This window comes from Ochotona princeps, chromosome 22, assembly GCF_030435755.1.
Source record: "Ochotona princeps isolate mOchPri1 chromosome 22, mOchPri1.hap1, whole genome shotgun sequence".
Taxonomy (NCBI): Eukaryota; Metazoa; Chordata; class Mammalia; order Lagomorpha; family Ochotonidae; genus Ochotona; species Ochotona princeps.
In genome coordinates this window covers 29,064,946-29,089,085 of record NC_080853.1, presented here as the reverse complement: position 1 = coordinate 29,089,085, position 24,140 = coordinate 29,064,946, and the positions used below count along the sequence as shown (strand labels likewise).

The window sequence follows — 24,140 nt, the reverse complement described above, 5'->3', positions numbered from 1 at the left end:
TCCATCCAGGAGCCGCTGGGATCTGAAAGGCAAAGACGGGCTTGGAGGAGTGTGAAAGGGATGTTTGAGGCCGCCTGGTTTGGGGCTGCTCTTTCCGCGAGGGGAGGGCTGTGCTGGGGAAGGGGAGGAGGCTGGGAGGAGGAGGCTGGGAGGCGGGCGCCGCGAGGTATAAAAGGCACCAGCCTTCCCAAGCGCCTCGCCACTCCCAGCCACTTCTGGAGGGCAGGAGCCAGAGCAAGATCCACAAGAAAAGAAACGTGCGCTGCCACTGCACCAACGCGATCCCACCATCGCGGGACTCAGGTGACTCTAGTGTTCCAGACCAGGAGCGCTTAGGTTCATCAGCTGCCCCCTGCTCAAGGCATGAGTGGCGCTCGGGAGGAGGCTGCCTCGCGGTCATGACGCGGTGGCCCAGGAGCAAGGGCTGCGCTACCGCAGCTCCCCAATCCTCTCCGGGAGCAGCGCCCCCAGGATGAGAAGGCCAGAGCCGAGCCCCACGTTCAGTGCCTCATTGATGTCCTGAGTGCCTGAGCCCAGCCCAGGGACAACCACCAACCAGCAGCTTCCCGCCGGGGCACCTGCGCGCTGGACCGGGTCGACGCGGAGTGAATCCCAGTCACCTCCCTTCCGGGGCTCTACAGCGCGTTGTGGACGCGCCTACAGCTTGTCCACACACCCGGAGGCCCCGCATTCGGGAACCACTGTCAAGAAACAATAGTCTTTCGGAACTACAGGTTGTCATTTCTCCACTACCGGCCCCGTGTCAGGCAAGGGCGCATAGTCTCAGACACCTCTTGTCCGGCGCCCCCTCCGTTCTCCATCACTACAACTTCAGCTCCACTTTGCCAATAAAGCTTTTTCCAAACTCGCGCAGGCACCCTCACCCATCACAGCCCCAAGCCACAGGGCGCACCGGGGCTCTGCCCTCGCCGGCCACAGCGGTCCTTGGCACAGCCGAAGCAGGCGAACGCAGGCGCCACCGGAGCTTCCCGGCTACCCTCCAAACAGTGACAAATTCTATGTATCTTGGGCCCCCATCAGGAGCCAGCCCACCATAGGACTCAGCTTGCCGGGCAGCGAGGCAAGGCGGGCGGCCGGGAGGAGCGGAGTGAGGGGGGTGACTCTCCGGGTGAGTGGCTCTGGACAGCGAGGGCGGGGAGCCAAGCACGGAGGTAACTCCGGGCGCCACAGAAGCCCTCCTCCTCCTCCTCCTTCTCCTCCTCTCGGCGCTCCTCTGGCGACCGCGACCGCTCCAGCTGCGGCGCCGCGGCCACATCTGGGGCGCCCATGTGCGCTCGGGGGCTCGGCTGCGCCCGCCCCGCCGCCGCCCCCGCAGCCCCCTGCCTGCAGGGTGGCCCCTGGCCGGGCCCGGGTCCCGGGAAATCCCGGGTTTTCATTGCCGCCAGGCAGCGCCGGGATTTGTTCTGTAGCAGCCTTGGACGCCCCCGGCCCCGCGGTGGCTCCGCCGTGGTGTGGCGGAGGCTGCGGTGGCGGCGGCGGCGATGGTGGTGGTGGTGGCTCCTGCTCCCCCTGCCCGGTGCGCCCCGCCGCGCCCAGCGGCAGCCCCACGGGCGCAAGGACCGAGGCCTCTGCGGGGACCGAGGCGGGAGCCGCGCTGCCGGGCTCCCGGGCTGCCACTCCACCTCCTCCGGCCCCGCCACCGCCGCCGCCGCCTCCCGCTGCGCGCGGTCCTAAAGCCGCGCGTCTCAAGCGGATGGTGCGCCTGGCGGCCGAACTACTGCTGCTGCTTGGGCTGCTGCTGCTCACGCTGCACATCACGGTGCTGCGCGGTTCCGGAGCCACCGACGGGCCGGACGCTGCTGCGGCCAACGCCAGCGGGGCCCAGCTCCAGGTGAGTCGTCGCGGAGAGGGGCGTGCACGCAGCGAGACGCTGGTAGCGGGGTGCTGGGCCAGTGCCAGCCCCAGGCCAGGAGGCGGGTCCTCCGCTCCACGGAGGGGCGGCTGTTTGGACTGCAGTCCAGCCTGGTTAACTAGCGAGCAGGACCTGGCAGGGGGGCGGTGGGGAAGGGGGTAATGCAAGGGAATTGGAACCTGCAGGAGCCCCTTCTCCCATCGCAATCTGTCTCAGTTTAAGTACCTGGGGGGGGGGGGGGGGGCTTGGCGTGAGCTGAGGGAAAGTGTTTGCTTGGGGTGCTACGGAGCTAGTGGTGTCAGGTGAGTGATGTTACCCCAGGTGGGGTGAATGGGGTGGGGGATGCAAGAGACCTTAAAGGATAATGAGCCCACAGTATGGTTGTGAGTAACGACTCAGGTAGGTCTGCCCACCTGAGCGAAGGTCAGGACACGATTTCCCTCAGAGAAAGGCAACACATCCTCCCTTCTGGAGCCTGGAATGTTCTCCCGGGGCCTAGCAGGGAGCCCCTACATACTCTCTTAGGGAAAGGAGGCGTGGAGTTGAGGCACCTGTCTTGGGGAGAGGAGGCGCGGAGTTAGCTACCTGGGCCCCTGGCCCACTCTTCCTCGCAGCCCTGAGGGGAAGGGGAAGAGGGTTTGGAAGAGGGGTGGAAGTGAGGAGATGAACCTGTGACTCAGGGTGTCTGAGTGAAGGTTCCTCCGATAGTTTCCTACAACTATCTGGGAGAGCGCTTTTCCTTGGATTTAAGGGTGTGACCACAGAAACTTAAGGCCAGGGGAGAAGAAAGCAGGATTCCACCCCACCCCCACCCCCCAGGCAGCGGGAATTCCCTGGCGCCTAAAATTCTCTTTACACCATGCACCCTCTAGAACCCTTAATTCTGCAGCCGTAAGCGTTATTCACGGGTCCCAAGAGATTGTAGACAATGTCTTTGCGAATTCATGTTTTACATCTCCATGAAAGTTGCTGCTAAAGACTTCACATTTAAGAAAAATCACTTTCTCGAGCCTATATCACTACTCTTTTCAGTGCTGTGTATGGTAATAACATATTTAATATAATGCTAACCCTACCAGGGAGGTACAGAAAGCAAAGGCACCTTGCCAGAGTTCACAGGTTCCGAGTTGGATTGATCACATGGAGCCTTCTCTCTGCCAGGGTGTCATTAGACCCAAGCAAGGTGACCCTTGCAACACAAATACAAAAGCAGGGATGGAAAAAAAGTGTACACCTCAAAGCTAAAATTTCTTTTTAATTTGGGACATTTCCAGAAAGGCCCTAGGTTTGTGGGGGACCTCTCCTGTGGATAAACGGGCACATTGACAGCCAGCCGGAATTCCCGTGGGGATACGGAAGGTCCTGGACTGTATAGCCACTAGTCTGACCCTGCAGGGATAATCCTTCATATCTTCAAGATTGCTGGAAGTCAGATTTTGCACATGATGCTTTCTTTCCTCCTAGACTCATGAAAAGTTGTAAAATGGATTCTCACTGGAGAAAGTCAATTTGGCGGATTTCTTTATGAGGCGTTTGCTAGCATTAGAATAACCTGGGCTTTGCCTTTTCGGCCTGAGCGGGAAGGTAATGAGAGAAGCAGCTGGTGGAAGTGGCCACCGAAAGGAAGTGGATTGAATTCTCAAAAGAGGCTTTGGCTAAAAGACTGCCCCAAGAGGGCAGAAGACATGGGGGAGTGTGGAAACAGATCCTAGGATGATCTGCCACCCCAGTCCAGGCAGCTGGACATGTGGCAGTGTTCCCTGATACTGTCAACTCAGTACACGCACACACCTCCAGACGGAATGATACACTCATGATCTTACTCTTTTGCAATTTCTCTTTATAAAACTTTTATATTCCTTCTCACCAAGGCTACTTCTCGGGCCCTCTGACTTCTCAAAACTATTGCCCTTCCATAGATAAACTGTATTCTACCATGTGAGGGAGTTTGCAAAGGCACATTTGGTAGTCTGTTGTTATCAGGCTCCAGAGAGCGGCTTTGCCAGGAGCAGGTGTATTTGCAGACAAAACGTGAGCTCTGTGCTCCTGCTCTTCACCGGGAATTGAAAAGCCCATTTTCACTCCATCTAAATTTGCTAGTTTTGTGATACCCTAAGTTGCTCAAACCCTTTTTCACAAATGAGAAGCTAATTAGTTCTTAGGCATTATGTTTGTTGTTGCTATTTCTACTGAAAGCGTTCTAAAACATGAGCCTGGCTTGGTCAGACACATGCAACCATTGCATGTGCTTATACAAACTGTAATCTATTTAGAATCATTTCAGAGATACACTTTGACTTAAAAGCTCGTGGTTTTGACATATCAAGGATGCCCGGAAAAAAAGGGTAGTAAGGATGGAAATTATGGTTTTTAAGGCTCATTAAGTTCCTTTTATTTGGCAGGCTCTGTTCTTAAAGTATGTTAACTTTCTTAATTCTCACCAGAAAATGCCTTGAGGTAGGCAATATCTTTTATCACTGCGGCTAATGGAGAAACTGAGGTCAGGTGACTCATCCGAGTTTGCAAGGCTGGAAAATCCTTAGTTTGTTTTTGTTATTTTACAGTGTAAAGATGACTGCAGGGCATCGCTTGTATTCCAAGTTTCTGGTAGTCACCAGGATAGCCACAGGACAGAAAAAAGCCTTTTAACAATCTGTTTTTTCTAGTGCGTCTTGACAATTGTACTGTGTCAAGAATGAACATGTGTGTATATATTCACTTATATATGAAGACACTTCAAAAAATACATGGAAAATTAAATGAAAAGATAGGTTCATTTTGTCCCAAAAAACTTTTAAATTGATGCATAGTTTTTCTGAAAATTTTTAGATCCTTTGTATATGCAATTTATGTATGTGCACATAAAATATATATATATACACACACATACATTTATATGAACAAAAACTAACATTCTGCTTTTTTATAGTTATGGCATATTAGGAATAAGTTTTTGTCCCTGCACTTAATTGTTCCTATAGTTCAGGTACCCCATTGCAGGGTGGTGATAAAATGGTCTAAACACACTGGTTCTGTTAACTGGCTTATAACAATAAAGATGCTAGTTTCTGTACCATTTTCCATATTTTAAAATATCTAGTGAGTTGTTTGCAATGGCTACATAAAAATGCATGGAAACATCAACTTTTCCTGCTTTTAAAGTGAAATCTTGTCTTCTCACTGGAATAAATTTGCCTCGTGCTGTTCAATGCTCAGATTAGTTCTTTCATATGTCTTTGATGAGTAAGAAAGATTATACATGATAGAAAAGAAGTCTGGAGAACAGATCTTCACAAAATAGAGAACGCACGGGCAATTGTCACTTCCATTTTACCAACAGCATCTTTAATCTGAAACTCAAAGGAGTCCCTTTCCAGTAAATTTCAATCAGATTTAGACTTAGGGATTTTCACACGAGTTTACTTATAAAGCCAGGTCTCATCAAAGTATTTGATATTTAAGCAAGTATTATTTAAAAAAAACTGGCTGATTATGTTTACAATAATCAGTTTTGCTGTCTCTTGTCATATTTGTGAGCATCCCACCTTATCCCTCTATCGCCTTCATTAAAACATCTTAACTTCTTGCATTTACTGCTGCCTTGAGTTCCGCTGAGCTACATAGTAGTGACGGAAACAAAAGCAACATTGGTACCTGAATCAAGTAAGGCTCCTTACAGGGAGCGCATGGACAGAGGGTATTTACACGCTGGAGTCCCCTGTTATAAGCAGTGATGCATTTCAAGACCTACAGCAGATATGTAAAGTCAGCAATAGGACTCCATGCACTGTTTTTTTCATAGATATGGGGAATCTCAAAAAAAAAATTCATGGAAACTGAGAATAAGTTTATTTTGGAAGAAACAAGTTTTTAAAAATCTATGCATAGTTCTTCTCAGAAGATGTATTTTCTAAGAACTTCCTGAAGACCTCTTATGTACACACCTATGTTCAAGCCTAATTTATTACAGTTGGAGCTTGGTGTAGTGGGTAAAACCACCACTTGCAACACCAGGATCCTATACGGGCAGGCCAGTTCATGCCTCAGATGGCTCTACTTCCAACCCAGCTCCCTTCTGGTGGCCTGGGAAAAGCAGCAGGAGAGGATCCAAATGCCTGGATCCCTGCTACCCAGGTGGGAAATCTGGAAGCAGCTTCCACCTCCTGGCTTTGGTCTGGCCCAATCCTAACCATCTGAGAATCAATCTCTCTCTGACTTTCAAATCAATAAATGTTAATTTTTTAATTAATCAGTCACAGTAAAGGATTCACAAAAATATCCCTAATAAAATGGAACAATTGTAACAACATGCTGTAGTAAGAGGTTTCAGCACACTAAGAGAAATCCATACTTCATAACTTACAGGTGTTTTTCTCTGGAGTTTTTCATTGGATATATTCTGACTGTGGTTGATTGTACTTGAAACCATGGAAAGTGAAACTGGCCCATTTTCCAGATAGAGATATTGAGAACAGAAGAGATTGAAGTAACTGTGCTGAGATGGGACAGGGACTGGAAGGCTGACCTTGGAGTCAAAATTCTTATTCAATCCATCAAGTCAACAACCATTGCATTGCTTGTTCACTGATTGCCTGCTCATGTTCCAGTCCTGTTGCTTACTACAATCACTGAAATTCCTTATTCATGACAGAAAACTCTTCCACTTAGCTATTACTTCCTATCACACTGCCACCCAATGCATTTGCTTTCTATAATCTTTGATTTGCTCCTGGATCTGTGTTCAGCAGTGTCCTTGGGCTTAGCTGGGTGGTTCTTCTGATCTCTCCTAAAATGATTTAACTATCTACAGCCATCAGCATGTGTGATGTGGTCTAGGGGGGTCCCAAGAGAACCTCAGTCATATGGCTGATGGATAGTGCTGACTCTCATATCATCCCTCACCTGGAGGGACCCACAGCAGCTGGACAGCAAGAGCAGAAGCTGCAAAGTACATGCAGCGCTGCTTCAGTCACCTTCGACCAGCCACGCAAATCCACGGACCCAGCTTGCACTTCACATGCTGGGGGACAGGAAATAGATTCCACCTGTTGATGCGAGGGAAGTTCTGTGTGAAGGGGGAATGCGGTACCCAGAGGAACATGGCTGTCTTGGCAAACAAAGCAGCTGCCGTAGTGATCTGTTCGGCTCACAGACTTTTATCAATGTTTTGTTTCATTTTGTATATTTTAATGTCTAACACTTTTAAACATCATTTGAGCATGCCGTTGCATGAAGAATCTTTACATTTCATTTTACTGTTACAGATTTATATATGTACGTATGTTTGTATGTATATTATTTGAAAGGCATACTTCAGAGAGAGAGAAAGAAAGACCCCTTACATCTGCTGGTTCACTCTCTAAGTGGCTGCAGTGGCCAGAGCTGTGCCTGTTTGGAGCAGGGAGCTTCTTTCAAGGTTTTCTACATGGTGGCAGTGGCCCAAGCACTTAGTCCACGTTTGTTGCTACCTAAGAGGCATTAGCAAAATGAGTACTGTATTAATAAAACCAGCTCAGCTTTACTCTGGGTCTGAGCACTCATTACTAACGATGGTCACTAGTTTACCAATGGATCCTTCTAGCCTCCCCTGACCCTTCAGGCCCCTTCCTCTGCCTGGGCAGAGTGGGCTCATCTCAGATACATTACTCATTCTTTGTTTCAGGATGTGCTTCTGAGAGTCCTACAACTGAAGGAAGTGTTCTACATACATTCGTTACAGGGACAACAGCTACTTGTCTAGGCAGTGATAGTGTAAGGACTTTCTGGAAAGAGACACAATAGAGTTTCCTTGACACACCTGCTGTTTGTACTTAAAGGTCCATTAGTCTCAGAATCAAATGGCCCCTTGCTCTGTTAGAGCAGTGAGAGGGGAGGAGAATTCCAAAACGTCAGGGATAGAAAACATCAGGCCCAAATAAAACTCTACAGATCCCTGGTATCTGGAGACAAAACGCATGCTGTGTCTCTTGAGGAGTTGGTTTCTGATGGTTTACTATTTTAGGTGGGAGGATGAGTAACTGGGGAGTCTTCAGAGGCAAGTGGAGTTCTGTTGAATGCCTGAAAAAGTCAGAGGCCAAAGGGCCTTGATAAATGTGACTGAGCATCACCTCCTCAAGCACAGACCAGCAGGTGTCACTGGAAAGTTATTTCTGTAAACTGAGTAGAAGAAAAAACAGCAGGTTAATCACCCCTTCTTCCTGTTGGCCTGACCCATGCACATTTCAGTAAATAGAGCCATCTTGTACAGAGCATTCTTTGGGACTGATATAAAGTTACTAGAGAACAATGCCCCCATTCTCCATGGAAGAGTTAGTGAGTTAGTAGTGCTGCTACATGGCCTTTGGAATGGAAGAATTCTACCTCCAAGTTTGGGTCCAGATTGAGCCACCAAAGGTGCAGTTTTAGACACCCTAACCCTCAGATGTTCAACAGCAGTGACCTGGAAAATCAGCATGTTTGAATGTAATAAGTCAGGCTTCCTGTTGGACACTATGTATCTATTTTCAAAAATAACATGATGTGGCTAGAATCTAGATAAAAGATGCCAGGCACCTGATGTTAACTGGCATCCAAAGGCTTCCGGACAGAAGAGTCACACAAATGACAAAGACACATAGGAAACACGTGCCTGTTTGGAGCTTGAGTTTCATGGTGATTTAGTTAAGAGCCTGGGATGAGTTATGAGTCCAGAATGAGTTGGAAGCCAGGGTTATTGCTGGAAACTTTCAAATCTCAGGAAGTAGGAGCAAATTTTTAAAATAAAAAAATAGGATATCTTATTAGATATTTATAGTTCTTAGCCTGGAAGATAAATTGAGGAAATACTAACATGAGCTGAGCTTCAGACCACACTGGATGTTACAGTGGTGCAGGGTGCTAGAAACCTTGCCAGGATTCCCATTCTGTGGGCAAGGACCATCTTTCCCTCCCACATGAGGTGGCCCATCCACTGCTAGGTTTTCCCCAGGTACAGCTGTATCCCACTGATACCGCCAGGCAACTCAGCTTCCCCTCCAATACATGCAACTAGTCTGCGGTCCTTGGACCAGTAGCACCAGTACCTCCTGGGATCTTGTTAGAGAATGAGCATCTTACACCCTCTACATAACTGCTGGATAAGAGTCTGCACTGGGACAGGGTCCCCAGGTTAATCCTATGAGGCCACAGTTTGAGAATCACTGGCCTAGAGGCAGATCTTTCCTTCTATCTTGTAAATCCCAGAAAATATTTGATATAGATCCTATATGATTCAGCTGCTGCCTAACTGTAGTGCAGGACAAAGTCCTCTACAAGCTCAGAGACCTGAAACAATACGCACGTACTCTCAAGATCACAGAGTGTGTTAGCTTGGGCTCGGTGGGTCCCGACAGGACAGGACTGCAAACCATGAATCTGGGTTTGCTCCGTGCATCTCCCATTATTCTGTGACCTTCAGGCCAAATGCTCCCTGCACATAGGTGAAGAAAGGGAAAGCCAGGCTGGAATGCAACAGCACATCACCCCTGTGCATACCTCTCAGCCAAAAGAAGTTTCAAGGCCCAACAGAGTGGCCAAATAGCGGCCAAAGAGTTTTCCAGTTCTGGTTCCATTTTTCAGAGTTGTGTCCACAAAGATATCATTCATCATTCAATTATTCATCATTGAATGATTCTTTGAAGCCTGACGAGGCGTCACCCTTTCCCATCTTTCATTCTCTGCCACACCAAGAGGGCATCGCGTGCTTGGGCATAGGAGCCCCAGCAGCTCAGCGAGTGGGATGCTCTCTTTTTGTCATGACTGCTGCTGTCTCCGTGAGATGAATCCGATTTTTCCTTTTCCTCAGTGTGTCACCAAGTTCATCTCCTTGTATTCTTCCATTGGGGTGTGTGTCCAGGGTCTTAAAATGAGCCTCTTCCACATGAGTAGCAGCCTGTCTGTTTACTGTTCTTTTAAGCTATAATGGTGGCTTGCCAGGAACAAAGCAGTTCCTTGGCACTCTGATTTCAGGTCTTTGTTAGTTTTTTCCATGTCCCTGACTTCTATTTCCAAGAGGATTTACTTGATGTTTTCTTACTTATGCCGTTGATATGTAATTTTCAACCCCATCACACCCAAGGTATATTCTATAGTATGCTTTCCTTTCTAAATGTTCACTTGTAATGTGAAGACCAGTCTCATGTAAGATGTCTTAATTACTTACTTATTTGGTGTTTGTCACACACTTGAGTACTGACTAGATCAATAGCTTAAATTGAAAATTAAAAGAACTTACAATATATGCCATCTAAAATGGGAAACCACTATTATAACTTCAGAATGGCAAAATGAAGAGGGAAAGAAAAACTGAAGACGTTTAAGATTGGTAAAAATGTGGAACAATCTAGAGGGAGCTAATATGAGCATTTTATTTTATTTTTTCTTTTTTTTTTATTATTTTTAATTCATTAATTACATTGTATTATGTAACACAGTTTCATAGGTACTGGAATTCTCCCCACCCCTCCCCAAACCCTCCCACCATGGTGGATTCCTCCACCTTGTTGCATAACCACAGTTCAAGTTTAGTTGAGATTCCCCCATTGCAAGCATATACCAAACATAGAGTCCATCATCTTGTGCTAATATGAGCATTTTAGAAAGCAAGAGTAACTACTAAAATGGAATGAATACATATCACTAACACAACAATTACACCCAGCAGTGCGCTCAAAGATCTGAAAAACAGTGTTCATAGCAGCACTATTTTAAGATAGGCCCAAGGGCAGCCATTTGGCGGTACCCACATTCCACACCAGCGTGCTAGTCTGAGCCCTGGCTTCTTTGCTTTTAACAGAGCTTCCTGACGGTGAGCATGGGGAGGCAGAAATGAGGATCCAAGTACGTGGGTTTCTGCTACATACGTAGGAGACCCGGATGATGAAGTTCTTGGCTCCTGGTTTCAACTGAGCCTGAGCCTGTATATTGCATGCATTTGGGGGGATGGGCAGTGAACCAGCAATGGGGTGACTTTCTCTCTCTCTCTGGTTCTCTTTCTCATTGGCTCTCCTCTTCTCTCCCTCCCTAATACTCCTCTCTCCCTACTCCAACCCCATCCCACCACCTTTAACATAAATAAGTCTATATGAGTGGCACTGGTATCCTGGTATTTTATCATTGTTTACATCCTTTGTTTATATTTCTGAGGAATGGCACATTGTTGTTTTTGGTTCCCTCCCCCCATATCTTTACCTAATGGAGTCTGAGGTTTGTGATTTCAAACAGAAATGAAAATTCCATTGCAAAAAAAAAAAAAAATAGGGAAAAAAGAAAGAAGGGAGAGGCAGAGTGAGAAGAGAATGTGGCAGGAGGGTGGGTAGACAAGACATGTCCCTCTGCTCCTAAATCTGAGTTAGGAATTTTTTTTCAGTTTACAAGAATAAGTAAATACATATTGAACAAATAGGCCCAATCAGGGCCTGGAGCAGTAGCCTAGCAGCTGCGGTCCTCGCCTTGCATGCACTGGGATCCCATATGGGTGCCAATTCTAATCCCAGCAGCCCCACCTGCCATCCAGCTCCCTGCTTGTGGCCTGGGAAAGCAATGCAGGACAGCCCAAAGCCTTGGGACCCTGCACCTGCATAGGAGACCTGGAGAAGGCTCCTGGCTCCTGGCTTCAGATCAGCTCAGCTCCAACCGTCACGGCCACTTGAGGAGTGAATCAGCAGACGGAAGATCTTCCTCTCTGTCTCTCCTCCTCTCTTCGATATCTGATTTTCCAATAGAATAAATAAATCTTAAAAAAAAAAAAAAAAAAAAACAGGCCCAAGCTACAAACAGCTGTAAAGCCCATTAATAGTAGAGTTGACAATCCATCAGAAGGGGCACACCCTGGAAATAAGCAAAAGACAACCACACACAATAGATGCAAACTGCAAAAATTGAATGAAAGAAGTCAGAAACAAAAAAAAATGTGATGGCAATTACATGTATGTTAAGTGCAAAACTGAATATAAGTTGTTGGAAGGAAAGATACTTGTTACCGTGGTCAGGAGTTACTAGACTACAACATGGGGCAGAGGCGGGGCGGGGGTGGGTGGTGAGGCACAGACCCCAAGTTGCTGGTCTCGTTCACTTGATCTGTATATTGGTTATACAAGTGTCTTATTTTTATGAAATGTAATCAAGTTGAAGAGTTATATATTGCGTACCTCTGTACTAGTATCATCGTTCTATAACAATGCACCTCAAATGTGCGTTACGGAATGAAAAGATATATTGATTTTGGTGCAAAAAAATTTGGAATCTAATGTGGATTTTTTTTATATGAAATACATTTCCATGAAATTTGGGGAGCCCCTTCATGTGCATAGATTTCAAAATAGTATAGTTTTTTTTTTAACCAGGAAAGGTCACCTGCAGCCCCAAGACCCACTTTCTGGGCTCCTATTCCTGCAGTGCCCTGCAGATTGTCCTCTAAGCTTCAATGAATGCAACCCGTTCATTGTTCTGGGGGTGCTCCTCTGTCCAGGACCATTGTCAGCACATCAAAGACCAACTGCTGGCTGAGATACAGTCCACAGGAAAGAGAGTGACCAGCAAATTTACTGCTTGACTTCATTCTCTTTAAATGGAACTGGCCCCGTGGTCCTCTTTCAAAGCTCAATAGTAGACATATATCTTCTTTATAGGACATCGTGCACAATAAAGTAAAGCAATAACTTGAAATAAGGAAAAGGAATACCTTTGAGAGCACCGCAAGATGGACATTCCACTTCATAAACATCACTGTGGCTACATTTGCCCAAGCATTCCCAGAAGTCCAGCCACTGGCCTGAGAGCCTCCTCCTGGGAAGGGTGCCTGCTTAGGGACTACCTGAATGTTACTGCCTTGCTTCAGCCTTCCCTTAGGCTTTGGGAGGTCTTGGGAGACTCATGAATGAGCGGTGATCTGCTTCAAACCAGAGGGTCACTTCACTGAAATCAATGAAGATGGTAAAGTCCATATCCCATAGCTCATTTAAGTTCTTTGGAGCTGTCTTTCAGCAAAGTAAATATTTATTCAAGGTTGAGACCAAGCAAATGCTCTGGGTCAGTTAGGTGCAGTTGCCCATTATCCACAAAATCCTGGCATGGACAGCTCACAGACTCAGCATTTGCAGATGCTGAAACTGAGAGAGAACAAGGCTGATTTTATTTGTGTGTTTGCTTTTTCAAGAATTATTCATTCATTCAAAAAGACAAATCAAGAGGGAGAGGGGGGTAAGCGAGGGAGAGAAAGACTGCAAAGCCAGGGGTAGGCAAGCTAAGCCAGACGCCAGGCACGCCAAGTCTACCCTGTGGCTGGCAGGGATTTGCGCCATCCTCTGCTGCTTTTCAAGGCACATTCATAGGAAGTTGGATGGGAAACAGAGTAGTTGGGACTTTTTCTGGAACTCTGCTATGTGGCATGGCAGTTTAACACACTATACCACAATCCAAGCCCCTGGAGTTGTTATGTCTGCCAGAAAATGAAGGTAATGACCTTTCTCATAGAGAAAAACTAAAACTATTTGTATTATAAAGGGCATCTTTGGCTTAACCTGGAGTCTGGTCCTTGTGGTGGAGAAAGACGTGTATGGTCAAAATTATCAGCCTGCTCGTGGTCCATTTGATGTACCAACACTAGTTAGAGCAGTTAAGCAGACCACAGGAAATAATACATTTTGAAGAGTATCCAGGTCATTTACTTCTGCTTAATATGCTGCTCCCACAATTTTTTGGAAAAAGACTAGTTACTGAGTAGATGCCTTCCTGTCTGTCCCCTCACTGGTACACTCAGAAACACACACAACATGTGAAGACTGTGACCTTCCCTGGGAAGGTCATCGACATAGATGTTGATGCCACCAAAAAAATTAAAAAATAACAAGGTGGTTGGTTGAGAAGACTGAGCCATATGCAGAAATTTTCAGTGAGTGAGGTAGAGTGCTCAGAGGCTCCATGCAGTGGTTGGAACACCTGACATCCTCAGAGGAGCAGGGCTGTGTGTTTTGCTTTTACTTTTGTTTTTCTGGATGGAAAGAAATGATCAAGAAGCAGCAAAGAGAACAGGAAGACATAGGAGGAAACTGACAGGATGTTCAGAGGACCATGTGGAAATGACAAGAGATGGCTCGTCATGAAATGAATGCCCTAGAAATTACAGCAGAAGAAGGGCTTGGGAAGTTGGAAGGGAACACACTCAGGCCAATGATGCACCATTCAGGGCTTGGTGCGGTAGCCTAGCAGCTAAAGTCCTCACCTTGAACGGGCCAGGATCCCATATGGGCACTGGTTCTTATCCCAGTCAGCCCCACTTTTCATCCAGCTCCCTGCTTGTAGCCTGGGAAAGGAGCTGACGACGGTCCAAAGCCTTGGGACCCTCCTGGCTCCTGGCTCAGCTCTGGCTATTGCAGCCACTTGGGGACTGAGCTAGCGGGTAGAAGATCTTTCTCTCAGTCTCTCCTCCTCTATGTATATCTGACTTTGCAATAAAAAAATAAGTCTTTTTAAAAAAAAAAACAAAAACAAAAGGATGCGACATTCAGAGCAGTGTAAGATGGAGAATCTGGTGGCCAGCATGACCTCTTGGTGGAAAACCGTGATGGCAATGGCCATGAGCTTTTCTTGAATGGAGACAACATCCTTTTCTCTGTGGTATTGTTATTTCCATGATTACTATGATTACTTAGCCTGGTACGAAATAATCAGATGAAATGCACAATTTATTTGGGTTACAACTTAGTTCTCAGCCTGTGACCGCTCACGGGAGGGGGGGGGGGTAGTGGAAGCTGTCAGTTATACAGATGTCACTTGACCATAGATACTTGTTTTTGGCAGACACTACCACTAGTGCTTACTATAGGCCAGTTTTCTAAGCATTTGATTAACATTCACTCATTTAAGCCTACCACAGACAAGGCACTATAATTATTTTCATTTTCTGCAACAAGGTTAAGTGATCTGCTCAAGTCTGAAAGTGATGACTAAGAATGTGTTACTCAAGTCACAGGATGTAAACTTTGGCTGTGTGAACCTCATGGTCTATCCTTTTAACACAGTGAGTGGCTCGAGGCGGAAGGTTCTTCCTGTTGCTGGAAATCGCTGTGGCCCTGGGAACCTGAAGACCTGATGTACTTATTCCCTCACTGAGACTTTCGGCTTCCTTCTCTATCAGCTTCCTCTTGTCTTGTTTTAATTTGAATCAATTTATTTTCACATAGCTTAAAATTCAGGGAGACTGAGAGAAGAAAGATCTTCCTGTGCTCATTCACTCCCCAAACACCCACAATAGGCAGAGCTGGGACAGGTCAATACTGGAAACCCAGAACTCCATGCTAAGTGTCCCATGTGGGTGTCTGGGACCCAAGGACTTGAACTGTCATCTTCTGTCTCCCAGGCTGTGTGTTACCAGGAGGCTGGATCAAAAAGGAAGCAACTGGGACTCAACCCATGCATTCCAATAAGGCATCTTTGCATCCTGCTACACCAAATATCCACCCCTTACTCCTATTTTATTCATGGTCAGTTCCATATGGTCCCTCAGGAACTCAGCCTGGTGTGGGATTTACATCATTATAACAGTCCCCGTTTAGAAGCAACACAGAGAATGACTGCTCTCATTGCTCATACTTTGATGCAAGGTGCCTTGGAAATGCATTCCCTGGCTGAGGGGTTGCCTCCAACTTTATGCAGCTTAAGCTAATTAAAATAGACCGTGATTACCTCTGTGAACATAAAGCAAGTTTACTAAAGTCCTTCAGCTATGTAGTAAGACAGTTCCATATTTATATGAAGGAAGATGACTGATGAGAAGAATCCGATTACAATCAATCACATTGCATAGAGCAACACATTAAAGAGATTTAGCATGCAGGCTTATTCTATAGTTCACGGGCATGGGATTAGCTTTGCTGTAGACCTCCAATACTCCAACATAAATGAAGACATGGCGGGACTTCTTCAAAATCATAGGCAAATTGTTTTTGATAACCATTTGTATTAGTCTGTTTTCTACTGCTATGACAAAGTACTGGAGGCTAGATACTTTAAAACAGGTTTATTTAAATCATAGTTGTGGAGGTCAAACATGCAAATCCAGCAGCCCCACCTGTTAGGCTCCAGACAGGGCTCCTTGGCTCATCATAGCATGATAGAGAAACTGAAAGGAAACTAACCATGTGAGGAGGAAGGCTGGAAGGCAGGGACCAGAGGGGCCAATCTCCCTGATGAAGCTCACGAGAGCCCCACCAGAACTACAATCATTTCATCTAGCTACCTCCCACTAGATGCCCCTTCTACAAGTTCCAATGGCTCCCCATATCATCACAGGGAGGAGCTTCAAACCATGTCCACTCCTACGTTTTATCATTCAGGCACTGAGTTGTCACAATTGGCATTCGTTGTATTCTGAGATATTTCCTCTTTCTCAGGTCCCTAGAAACACCTACCAATGGGAAGGAACGGTGCACTTCACCTAAGCATGGGGTGCAGAAGTATTTGTCTTCCCTGGTGGATGTGATGTCATTTCCTGCTGGTCTTGTGCTAGAATACCACGTGAAAAGTTGAAATTGAGACTAAAAGCAAGCTTCTTTAATCAATTCTAAGAAGCAGTGAAAGAAAGGAGTGGATGGAGAGAATTCTTTTCAGGAAAAATGCCTAAAATCAGCAAAGTCTAGAAGAACAAGACTGCACAACCATGGGTCAAGAGTCTGGGACTTTAGATTCAAAGAGCATTTGTTCCCTGCCCGCCCTATGTCAGTGACATGTCTTCCTCCTGTACGAATTACTTATGAGGAGTAACAAATGACCTCCAAATGTTGCAGCTTCAAAGAACAAGGAGGATTTCTGAGAATCGGACCTTCAGACACAGCTTTGCTAGACCCCTCTGTCCCATAGTCTCTCAGAGGTTAACACTGGGGCTAGTGTCATGGTGTGGTGGGTGGGAACACTGCCTGCAACATGGTTATCCCATACAGGTTTTTCTGCTTCTGATCCTGCTCCCTGCTAATTGCATGGCCAAAGCAGAAGGTGGTAATCCCATGTGTGCCACCGTCCCCACATGGAAGACCCGGATGTATCTCCTGGCTCCTGGGTTTAGTCTGCCTAGTGCTGGCCATTGTGGCCATCGGAGTTGTGAACCAGCAAATGGAAAATCTCTCTCCCTTTCTCTGTAACTCTAACTTTAAAAACAAACAAATGATTCTCTAAAAAAAAAATCATAGTTAATGTATCACACAGGGCTGCAGTCATCTCGAGCAGTTACTGGTGGGGTTCTGCTTCTCACAGGCTGTTGGCCAGAGGTCGTCCTCAGCTCCTTGCCATGGGGTCTCTCCATTAGGGCAGCTCACAGAAGGTAGCTGGCTTTCTCGGAGTCACCAAGTGAACAGAACTGGAGAGCAAGAGTGGGAGCGGGAGGAACTCCATGGTCTTGGTAACCTCATCTCAGTAAGTTATTGCATCACTTTGCCACATTCTGTTCGAACACCTGCTCCATCCCACCCGACAGGGAGGGGGCTGCACAAGGCTGTGTATTTCTAGAGACCGGACTGCTTGGGGCCTTTGCAAGGCAGCCTGCCACACACCTCTTCACATTTAGGTGGGACCCTGCCCTTTCCTGCTTACCCCAATGTGACGTCTCCCTCGGTACTCAGGTGGAGTTAGCTGGATTCTTACTTGGCCAGATTTCCTTAATTTCATTTTTAGTTCCTCTGTACACATCATCCCTAAAATTGTCCCTCTTCCCTGTACGGTCACTGAGGAACTCCAAATGTGGGAATTCTCAGCTCGTCCTCCCCTTCACTTCCCAGGCTGCACTGCGACTCTTGCCACTGCCTGTGCACCAAGCATGCCCCTTCGCCTCTCAGCTCCTACCTTCTGGTTGCTAACAATGCCCTGCCAGTCTTTCCAGCTGAGAAAAATCTCAAACAAATCCTAGGCACTTCTCTGTGAGCTGTCAAACTGGAGGTGGGCTCGTTTCTGAACCCTCAGCGAATTGGGCACCCATTAAGTGCTTACTGCATTCCTCCTCCTGCATCATTCTCTGGGGTGCGGGGGGGGGGGGGGGGGGGGTGAGCCCCTGCTGGCACTCTGCCACCTGGCATGTGGAGTAGCAGCTCACTCCCCTTTCCTCCTCCATGGTGTTGGGGGGCAGCCCCCTGCACATGGCCAGGCTACCATGAAGTTTGGAATGTCAGGAAACCTGATTCTCTCTGAAAGCATCACCTTTGGGAGGGCAGAGAAGAGATGGTAATGTTTGTTTGGTGAATGAGAAAACTGAGGTCCCCAAAGTCTACGTGCTTGCCCAGGATTCGAGGCAAAGCCCAGATGCCATGTCTAAGTTTTGAGAAGGGCGCCGGAGCATAAGGAAGGAAAAACAAACAGATCTGGGAGTCTCCTTCCACGTGTGGCTGCGTTTTCTCTCCATTTAATCTAAAACCACCTAATCTGAGTGGTTTTTTTTTAACAGAACAATTTCTATTAACAGTCCTGCATCGTAATAAATAATATATTTTTTTTAACCATTCCAGGAGAGACCAGTAAGACAGAGTATAAAAAGTAAATAGATAGGAAGCTTCAGAGATAAGAGGTAGGCCTAGGGAGGGAATTCCTGTCCGTCTGCCAATTTGACCCTTCTCAATTCTCAAAAAAAAAAAAAGTGGCAACAGGAAATAGAGTATCTTCTGTTGTCAGTGCCTCTCACTGTCCTTACCTCCTGTCCCCACCCCACCCCACCCCCGACTGCCTTCTGCCTTAGTGATGAAGTCATTGTGTGGCTTATAGCCTGACTGGGTCAAGAGGGTCCCCTGGACCCAGGACACCTAGGGCCAGAGGCTGTGTTTGGAACCACAGGCATTCCTAGAAGACTTAGAAGTGAGGGGTAATTACTTCTTAAAACCCACTGTCCAGCCCTCTGGAGGCAGTCTTCTGATTTTGCAATGGCCGTGTCTGCACCTGGGAACAGCGAGCGGTCCTGAGAGCTTCACAGAGAGGAAACCCGAGCATGACAGGAGTAACTTACAGCTCCAAAGGCACAGATGTATCGACCTAAGGTGGTGAGGCAGGAAAGAATTGCGCTTTCCAAAACAGAAGTGCAATCCTGGTTTCTCTTTTATCTCGATATGATGTGTGTGCTTTTGAAGAGAACTCTGCAGCCACAGTACAGAGGTGGTGTTTCTGCAGCCAGAGGGGTCAGAATCCCTGGCCAGTTTTGTGGGTGTGAAGGCAGGCTTTCCTCTCTGACTTGTTCATCATGTGTCAGCCTTGTGGTTTCCAAGTGCTGTGTAAGCCTGATTTTCCAAGTTCCAGGTGGGCTGTGTGGGTGATGGCAGAGGCCAGAAGTGCCGAGGGAGTTAGCTAGCACCAGCTGGTTACTGGGAAACTAGGCTTGATTCATATTAGTGTCTCTCTGCGTACAAGTTGTCAGTACTTATTTGCATAACTCAAAAACTTTTTTATTGCTTTTCATGAGTAAAGGGGTGGTATCCAGCAGGAAGTGGTTATTCAGAAAGTTCAGCATGAGTTGTCTTAACCATCTTGGAGAGACCATGATAAATGTAAAATATTGATATTCTTTTGAAAATCTTGTGGATGGTTCACCTTAACATGCATTTTTTTTTTTTTTTTTGGATGCAGGATTTTGCCAGAAATACTGCTGGGGGAAGGGGGCAGTTCAATTTATGGGAAATCTCAAAAGTTTAGCAAAAGCACGTTTCATCTTCAGCAGGCGACCTTAAAACAAATGAGACCACTGAACTTCACTTCTTGAGACACACCCATAATGCTAATTTCTACGCAAATTCTTTTTATGTATCCTGGGTGAACTGTGGTAATTTTATTTTCTCCTTTTATTGCACTTGTTTCCCTAGCTTTACCCTAACCTCAGTGTTACAGTGACAACTTTATCTGCAAGGGAGGGCTCGTGATGCTGCCACTTGCCTTCAGGCCACCAGATATTTCCCTGCTTAACAAGACCTGCTGTTTAGGGAGGGTGAGGGGGATGACAAAACAAATATATTTTCATATGCACAAATAAGCCCTAGGTTTGAATTAGCACAAAGATGCAAATAAAAGTATATGATATGAAAGAGCTGATAGACATGAAAATAGTAGAAAGATCTGCCTGTGTAAGAAAAAAAGCTATTTATGTTTGGATGAGAGTAGTTAAACAGCAGAGGCTCAATTCTGGCCCCCAGTACTTGTGGTCAGCCCAGGAGCCCTGCAAAGAATCTGGCTTTGCCCTTTATCCAAATATTAGTCATTGCTGGTTAGATCTTTTAGGATGATTTTTACAAAGATAAATAAGGACACAAAAACTTGGAAGAAAAGCCAAATTTCACAGGACTGCTAACGATATCCGCTCCCCCCACCACTGAAAAGCATCAAAAGGAGACGGAATGAGGGCCGTTTTCACCGAGGGATCGGGGCTTGATGCACCTGTGGAGGCCCAGCACCACTGGCCTCCTCACCCCTCGTCCTACCCTCTGCGGTCGGACAAGAGGCAAGAGCAGGCCAACTTGAACCCTCCCACGCCTCCAGTGGAAGAACACCGGAAGACCACACCGAGTCCATTCTTCTCCAGCAAAGTAGTGATATGTTCCAGGCAAGAGCCCAGTCTGGGATGTTTGGGCCCAAAGGAAACATTTACAACCAAATTATACACCTCGGAAAATAAATGAGCTTTCATTTTAGAAGGAAACCCTGCCAGGCTCTTTATTATTTTGCACCACAATCATAAAGTTGGTTTTAATCTCTGCAATGGAATGCCGCTGAGTTGGCCAACTGGCAGGCTCCGGTGGCTGGAGTGAGGACCATTTCAGCACAATGAGAAGCAAAGGGAAGCATTGCTGCTAGAACATTTTTCTCAGGATCCATTGGCTTTTTTTTTTTTTTTCTGGCATGTTCTTTACAACTTCAAAGCAGACCCTTTCCTTTTTTTCTCTCTTCCTTTATTTTCCTATTTTGAACATTCCTGGGGCCTTCCAGAGAAAGGCTTAATTCTATGTGTACTTTTCTCAATGCAATGAAATCCAGGAGCAGGCCCAAGGAGTCTACGATGCATTTTTGTGGACCTCTTGAAGGAGAATCAGATATGAAAGCCTGGAGGGTCAGACTTTTAAGCACATTTTGTGTTTCACCTCCACAAAGAAATCTGGACAGTTAAACCTCAGAGCTTTTCCCCGGGATTCATGCCATGAGATGACCTTGTCATTGTGACAAGCAGGAGACTTAGGGTTTGGGGGATGGCCTAGCTTGAAATGTTCTCTGCCATTATGAGACTCTGTTCTGGGCACTGTGTCCAGACTCACGACTTGGAATCAAGAGTGCCTCTACCAGGTTTCAACAATGTGACTGGTAGTTTCCATTCTGGCTTGGAAAGAGCTCAGGATGTTAGATGAGGTCCTACGGAGATTCAGAAAGGTGAGCAGGAAAGACGCTGCTACTTAGTGGGCACGGCATCAGTGCTCATTGTTCGGGAAAATCACAGCCATATCCTTAGGAGCCCCATATGATTTCCCATCGCTGCTGCTTTCTGGAGTTCTTTGGGGATCTTTCCAAGGTACTGGTACCTGAATCCTGCGCCAAATTCTGTGATGTAAACAGTTTTAGTGCAAGACTGCGGTATCAGGATTGAAATGTAAAGTTTGGAAACCCCCACTGAGCACCAATGTCAGGACGACATGCGTGTAAGGAGGGAAGCGATCCTGTTCACCCTTATATTCCCAGCACTCGGAACAGAGTAATTAGCCCCGGGTAATTAAAAGTTGAATGAGTAAATGGATAAAGGTTCTATAGCTCATCTGCCCACACACCATTAAAATGAATCCCAGCTAATTAGGTGATTTCAGCTCTTAAATATTTGGGCTGGTTTAGGGTGGAGTATGGCTTAAGTATTAGATTGTCTTTGCCCCCATCTATTTCATCCTTCATTTTGCCCCGCTTAGAACATCCTGTGAATGATTCCATAACCTTTTCCTTGGCTACTTGTAGTGTTCATGATCTGGCAATTCCATAATCTACATCAATTGCTTTACTTTTTTCATAAATCAGGGATTGTTATCTGCACGCCTCTGCTCCTCATATGTCTTCAACCCTGCTCTATAGTATTTTAATTATTCTGAGCTAGATTGGCCCAGCGGTTATTTGGGCAGCATTTGTTCCCTGCTCAGATGTGGAAGCTTTCCACTTCCCACCCCCTGCCTTCGTTCTGTCCCACTCCCCTCCCACTCCCCCCTTCAAGAGACACCAAATTCTGGCAGTGGATAAGTCAAATTTCATTGTAAAAATGTTTATGGAGTCTGTCAGTCCTTAACCTCCAAACTGAACCATGCCGTTTGTATTTTTCCAAGTGACAGAGAGTGTGAAGGACTAATGAAAATGGAGCGTGAAGAGATCAAACATGTGTTTGTGGTGGAATCTTTGTTGAAGACCTAGGACGGGAGAAATTCCACTTTGGGAGGAGGGGAGCAGAATTCCAGGGGACAGCATCCTCTCTCTGTGGGGTTCAAGGCTTGGCACCAGAGAAAGTGAGGCTCGGGGAGTGAGGGGACCAATGGGATGCAGGTTGCAGGCATTACAAAATGAGAATAAATGCAGGCATTACAAGACTTTCTTTCTCCTTTGAAATGCGAAAAAACATATTTCCTTTGGTCAGGGCAAGTAAATCCACTTGTAACAAACTATCTTGACCTTCTGAAGCCTTTTGAAAGGAGCCATTCATCAGTTTGTGTAGCAGGCCATGTTGGAGAATGTTTTTGCTTACCGTGTGACTTTTCCATAGACCATGGGGCAGGGAGAGCATTTGGAGCTGCGAGTCTGGCTCTTAGTAACTGAACACCCAGGACTTTGGTTAAAAATTGGATTTGGCTCTATCTAAAAAGCTTGTTTTTATATCCATAGATTTCACTCTTTATATCACTCTGGTGATGAGTGGGAGAGTCCAAAGTGAAGCAAGCCAAGTGCATTTTCACAGGACAAGGCATGCATTTGCTGGAGGAGTGTGAAGCTCGCACGCCTACCTGAGCCTTTCTGGTTGGAGCCCGGGTGGTTGGCTTGAAGAGAATGTTTCCTGGATTTCACTCTTGGCAGAAGCTGGCCATGACTTTGGGGCCTTCAGACACACAGGTGTGATGGACCCATCAGGCCTGCTTCCCATGAGCTCTTCCTGGGAACAGTAAGGAGCTAGTATACATGGGAGTTGATGAATGAGTGCATAGGAAGGCATAGGAAGGATTTGGTTTTGATGGTGGCTGCTGTGTTATGTGCTGGGAACACACTGACTTTCCTGCTCCAGTGTGCTACATGATGCTTCAATATGCTGCAAATTGGCAAATTAGATGTTGGGCAGTCTGTTATGGACCCACACAGACAGGTGCTTTTGTGGGGCAGCTTCTGGAGCACTAAGGAACTCCCAAAAGTTCCTTAAACTCCCAGGTTTAAACAGGAGTTCTCTTCCTGGTAATAGTCATTTGGCTTGGGGTCACCTGAAGGAAATGATTTCCACTGGCTCCCCCCCTACTTTCTTCCCACTTCTCTCGGGTACTAATGGATAGTTTCTCTCTCTTAGGACTGCCTGTGTCCCTTGAATATCCTCTTAGGTCTTGCCTAAATTTTCTACCAGATCTGTGATCAGATTTTTCTCCTACTCTATAGCCAGCATGGGTTCCACGCCTGTCCAACTCCATGGCCCTGTATGGCTTGTTTAGAAACAGTGATATGGTGAAGATGACGTCAGTCAAGGCCCTTTGCTACCCTGTCTTGGCACTTGCTACCTACACGAGTCTGAGCATTCTAGGATACACTGACTGACACAGGGGAAGAGCAGAATGTAAGCCTGTCTCCTTATGTGCTGACCTCACTCGACCTAGCGGCCAACCTCCTGCACCTGGAAACCTGCAGGTGGAGGAACCTCTGCCCTTCTGCCCCTGATGCTTCCATTGTAGGGTGGCAGGGGGCAGTTCTTGAGGTGTGGGTGAAGGCTCAGAGTGCCTCCCTAGATTAAACTGAATGCCTTGGAGCTCAATGACTGTATTTAAGACTACACTTTGCAAAGATTACAAGCGTACCAATTAAGAGGGTAGGGCTGGCATTGAGGTATAGCAGGTTAAGCTACTGCTTGGAATACAGGAATCCCATATCAGAGCATCACATTGAGTCCTGGCCACTCCACTTCTGAGCAAGCTCCCTACTAATAAGTCTAAGAATGCAACCCTAGGTACTTGGGTCCCTGACACCCACATGAAAGACCAGATGGAGTTCCAGGTTCCTGGCTTTGCAAGGCCCAGCCATGGCT

The 24,140-nt window shown here is 46.6% G+C and overlaps 1 protein-coding gene across 1 annotated transcript in view; it reads left to right on the top strand.

Moving 5' to 3' along the window:
- The first annotated feature begins 328 nt into the window (after nt 1–328).
- ISM1 (isthmin 1) overlaps nt 329–24,140 on the top strand; it is a 62,534-nt gene continuing 38,722 nt past the window's right edge. The window contains exon 1 of the mRNA XM_004593361.2: nt 329–1,852. Within this exon, the coding sequence (XP_004593418.1) occupies nt 1,715–1,852 (138 nt within the window). The 5' untranslated portion in view covers nt 329–1,714. The remainder of the gene's footprint in view (nt 1,853–24,140) is intronic.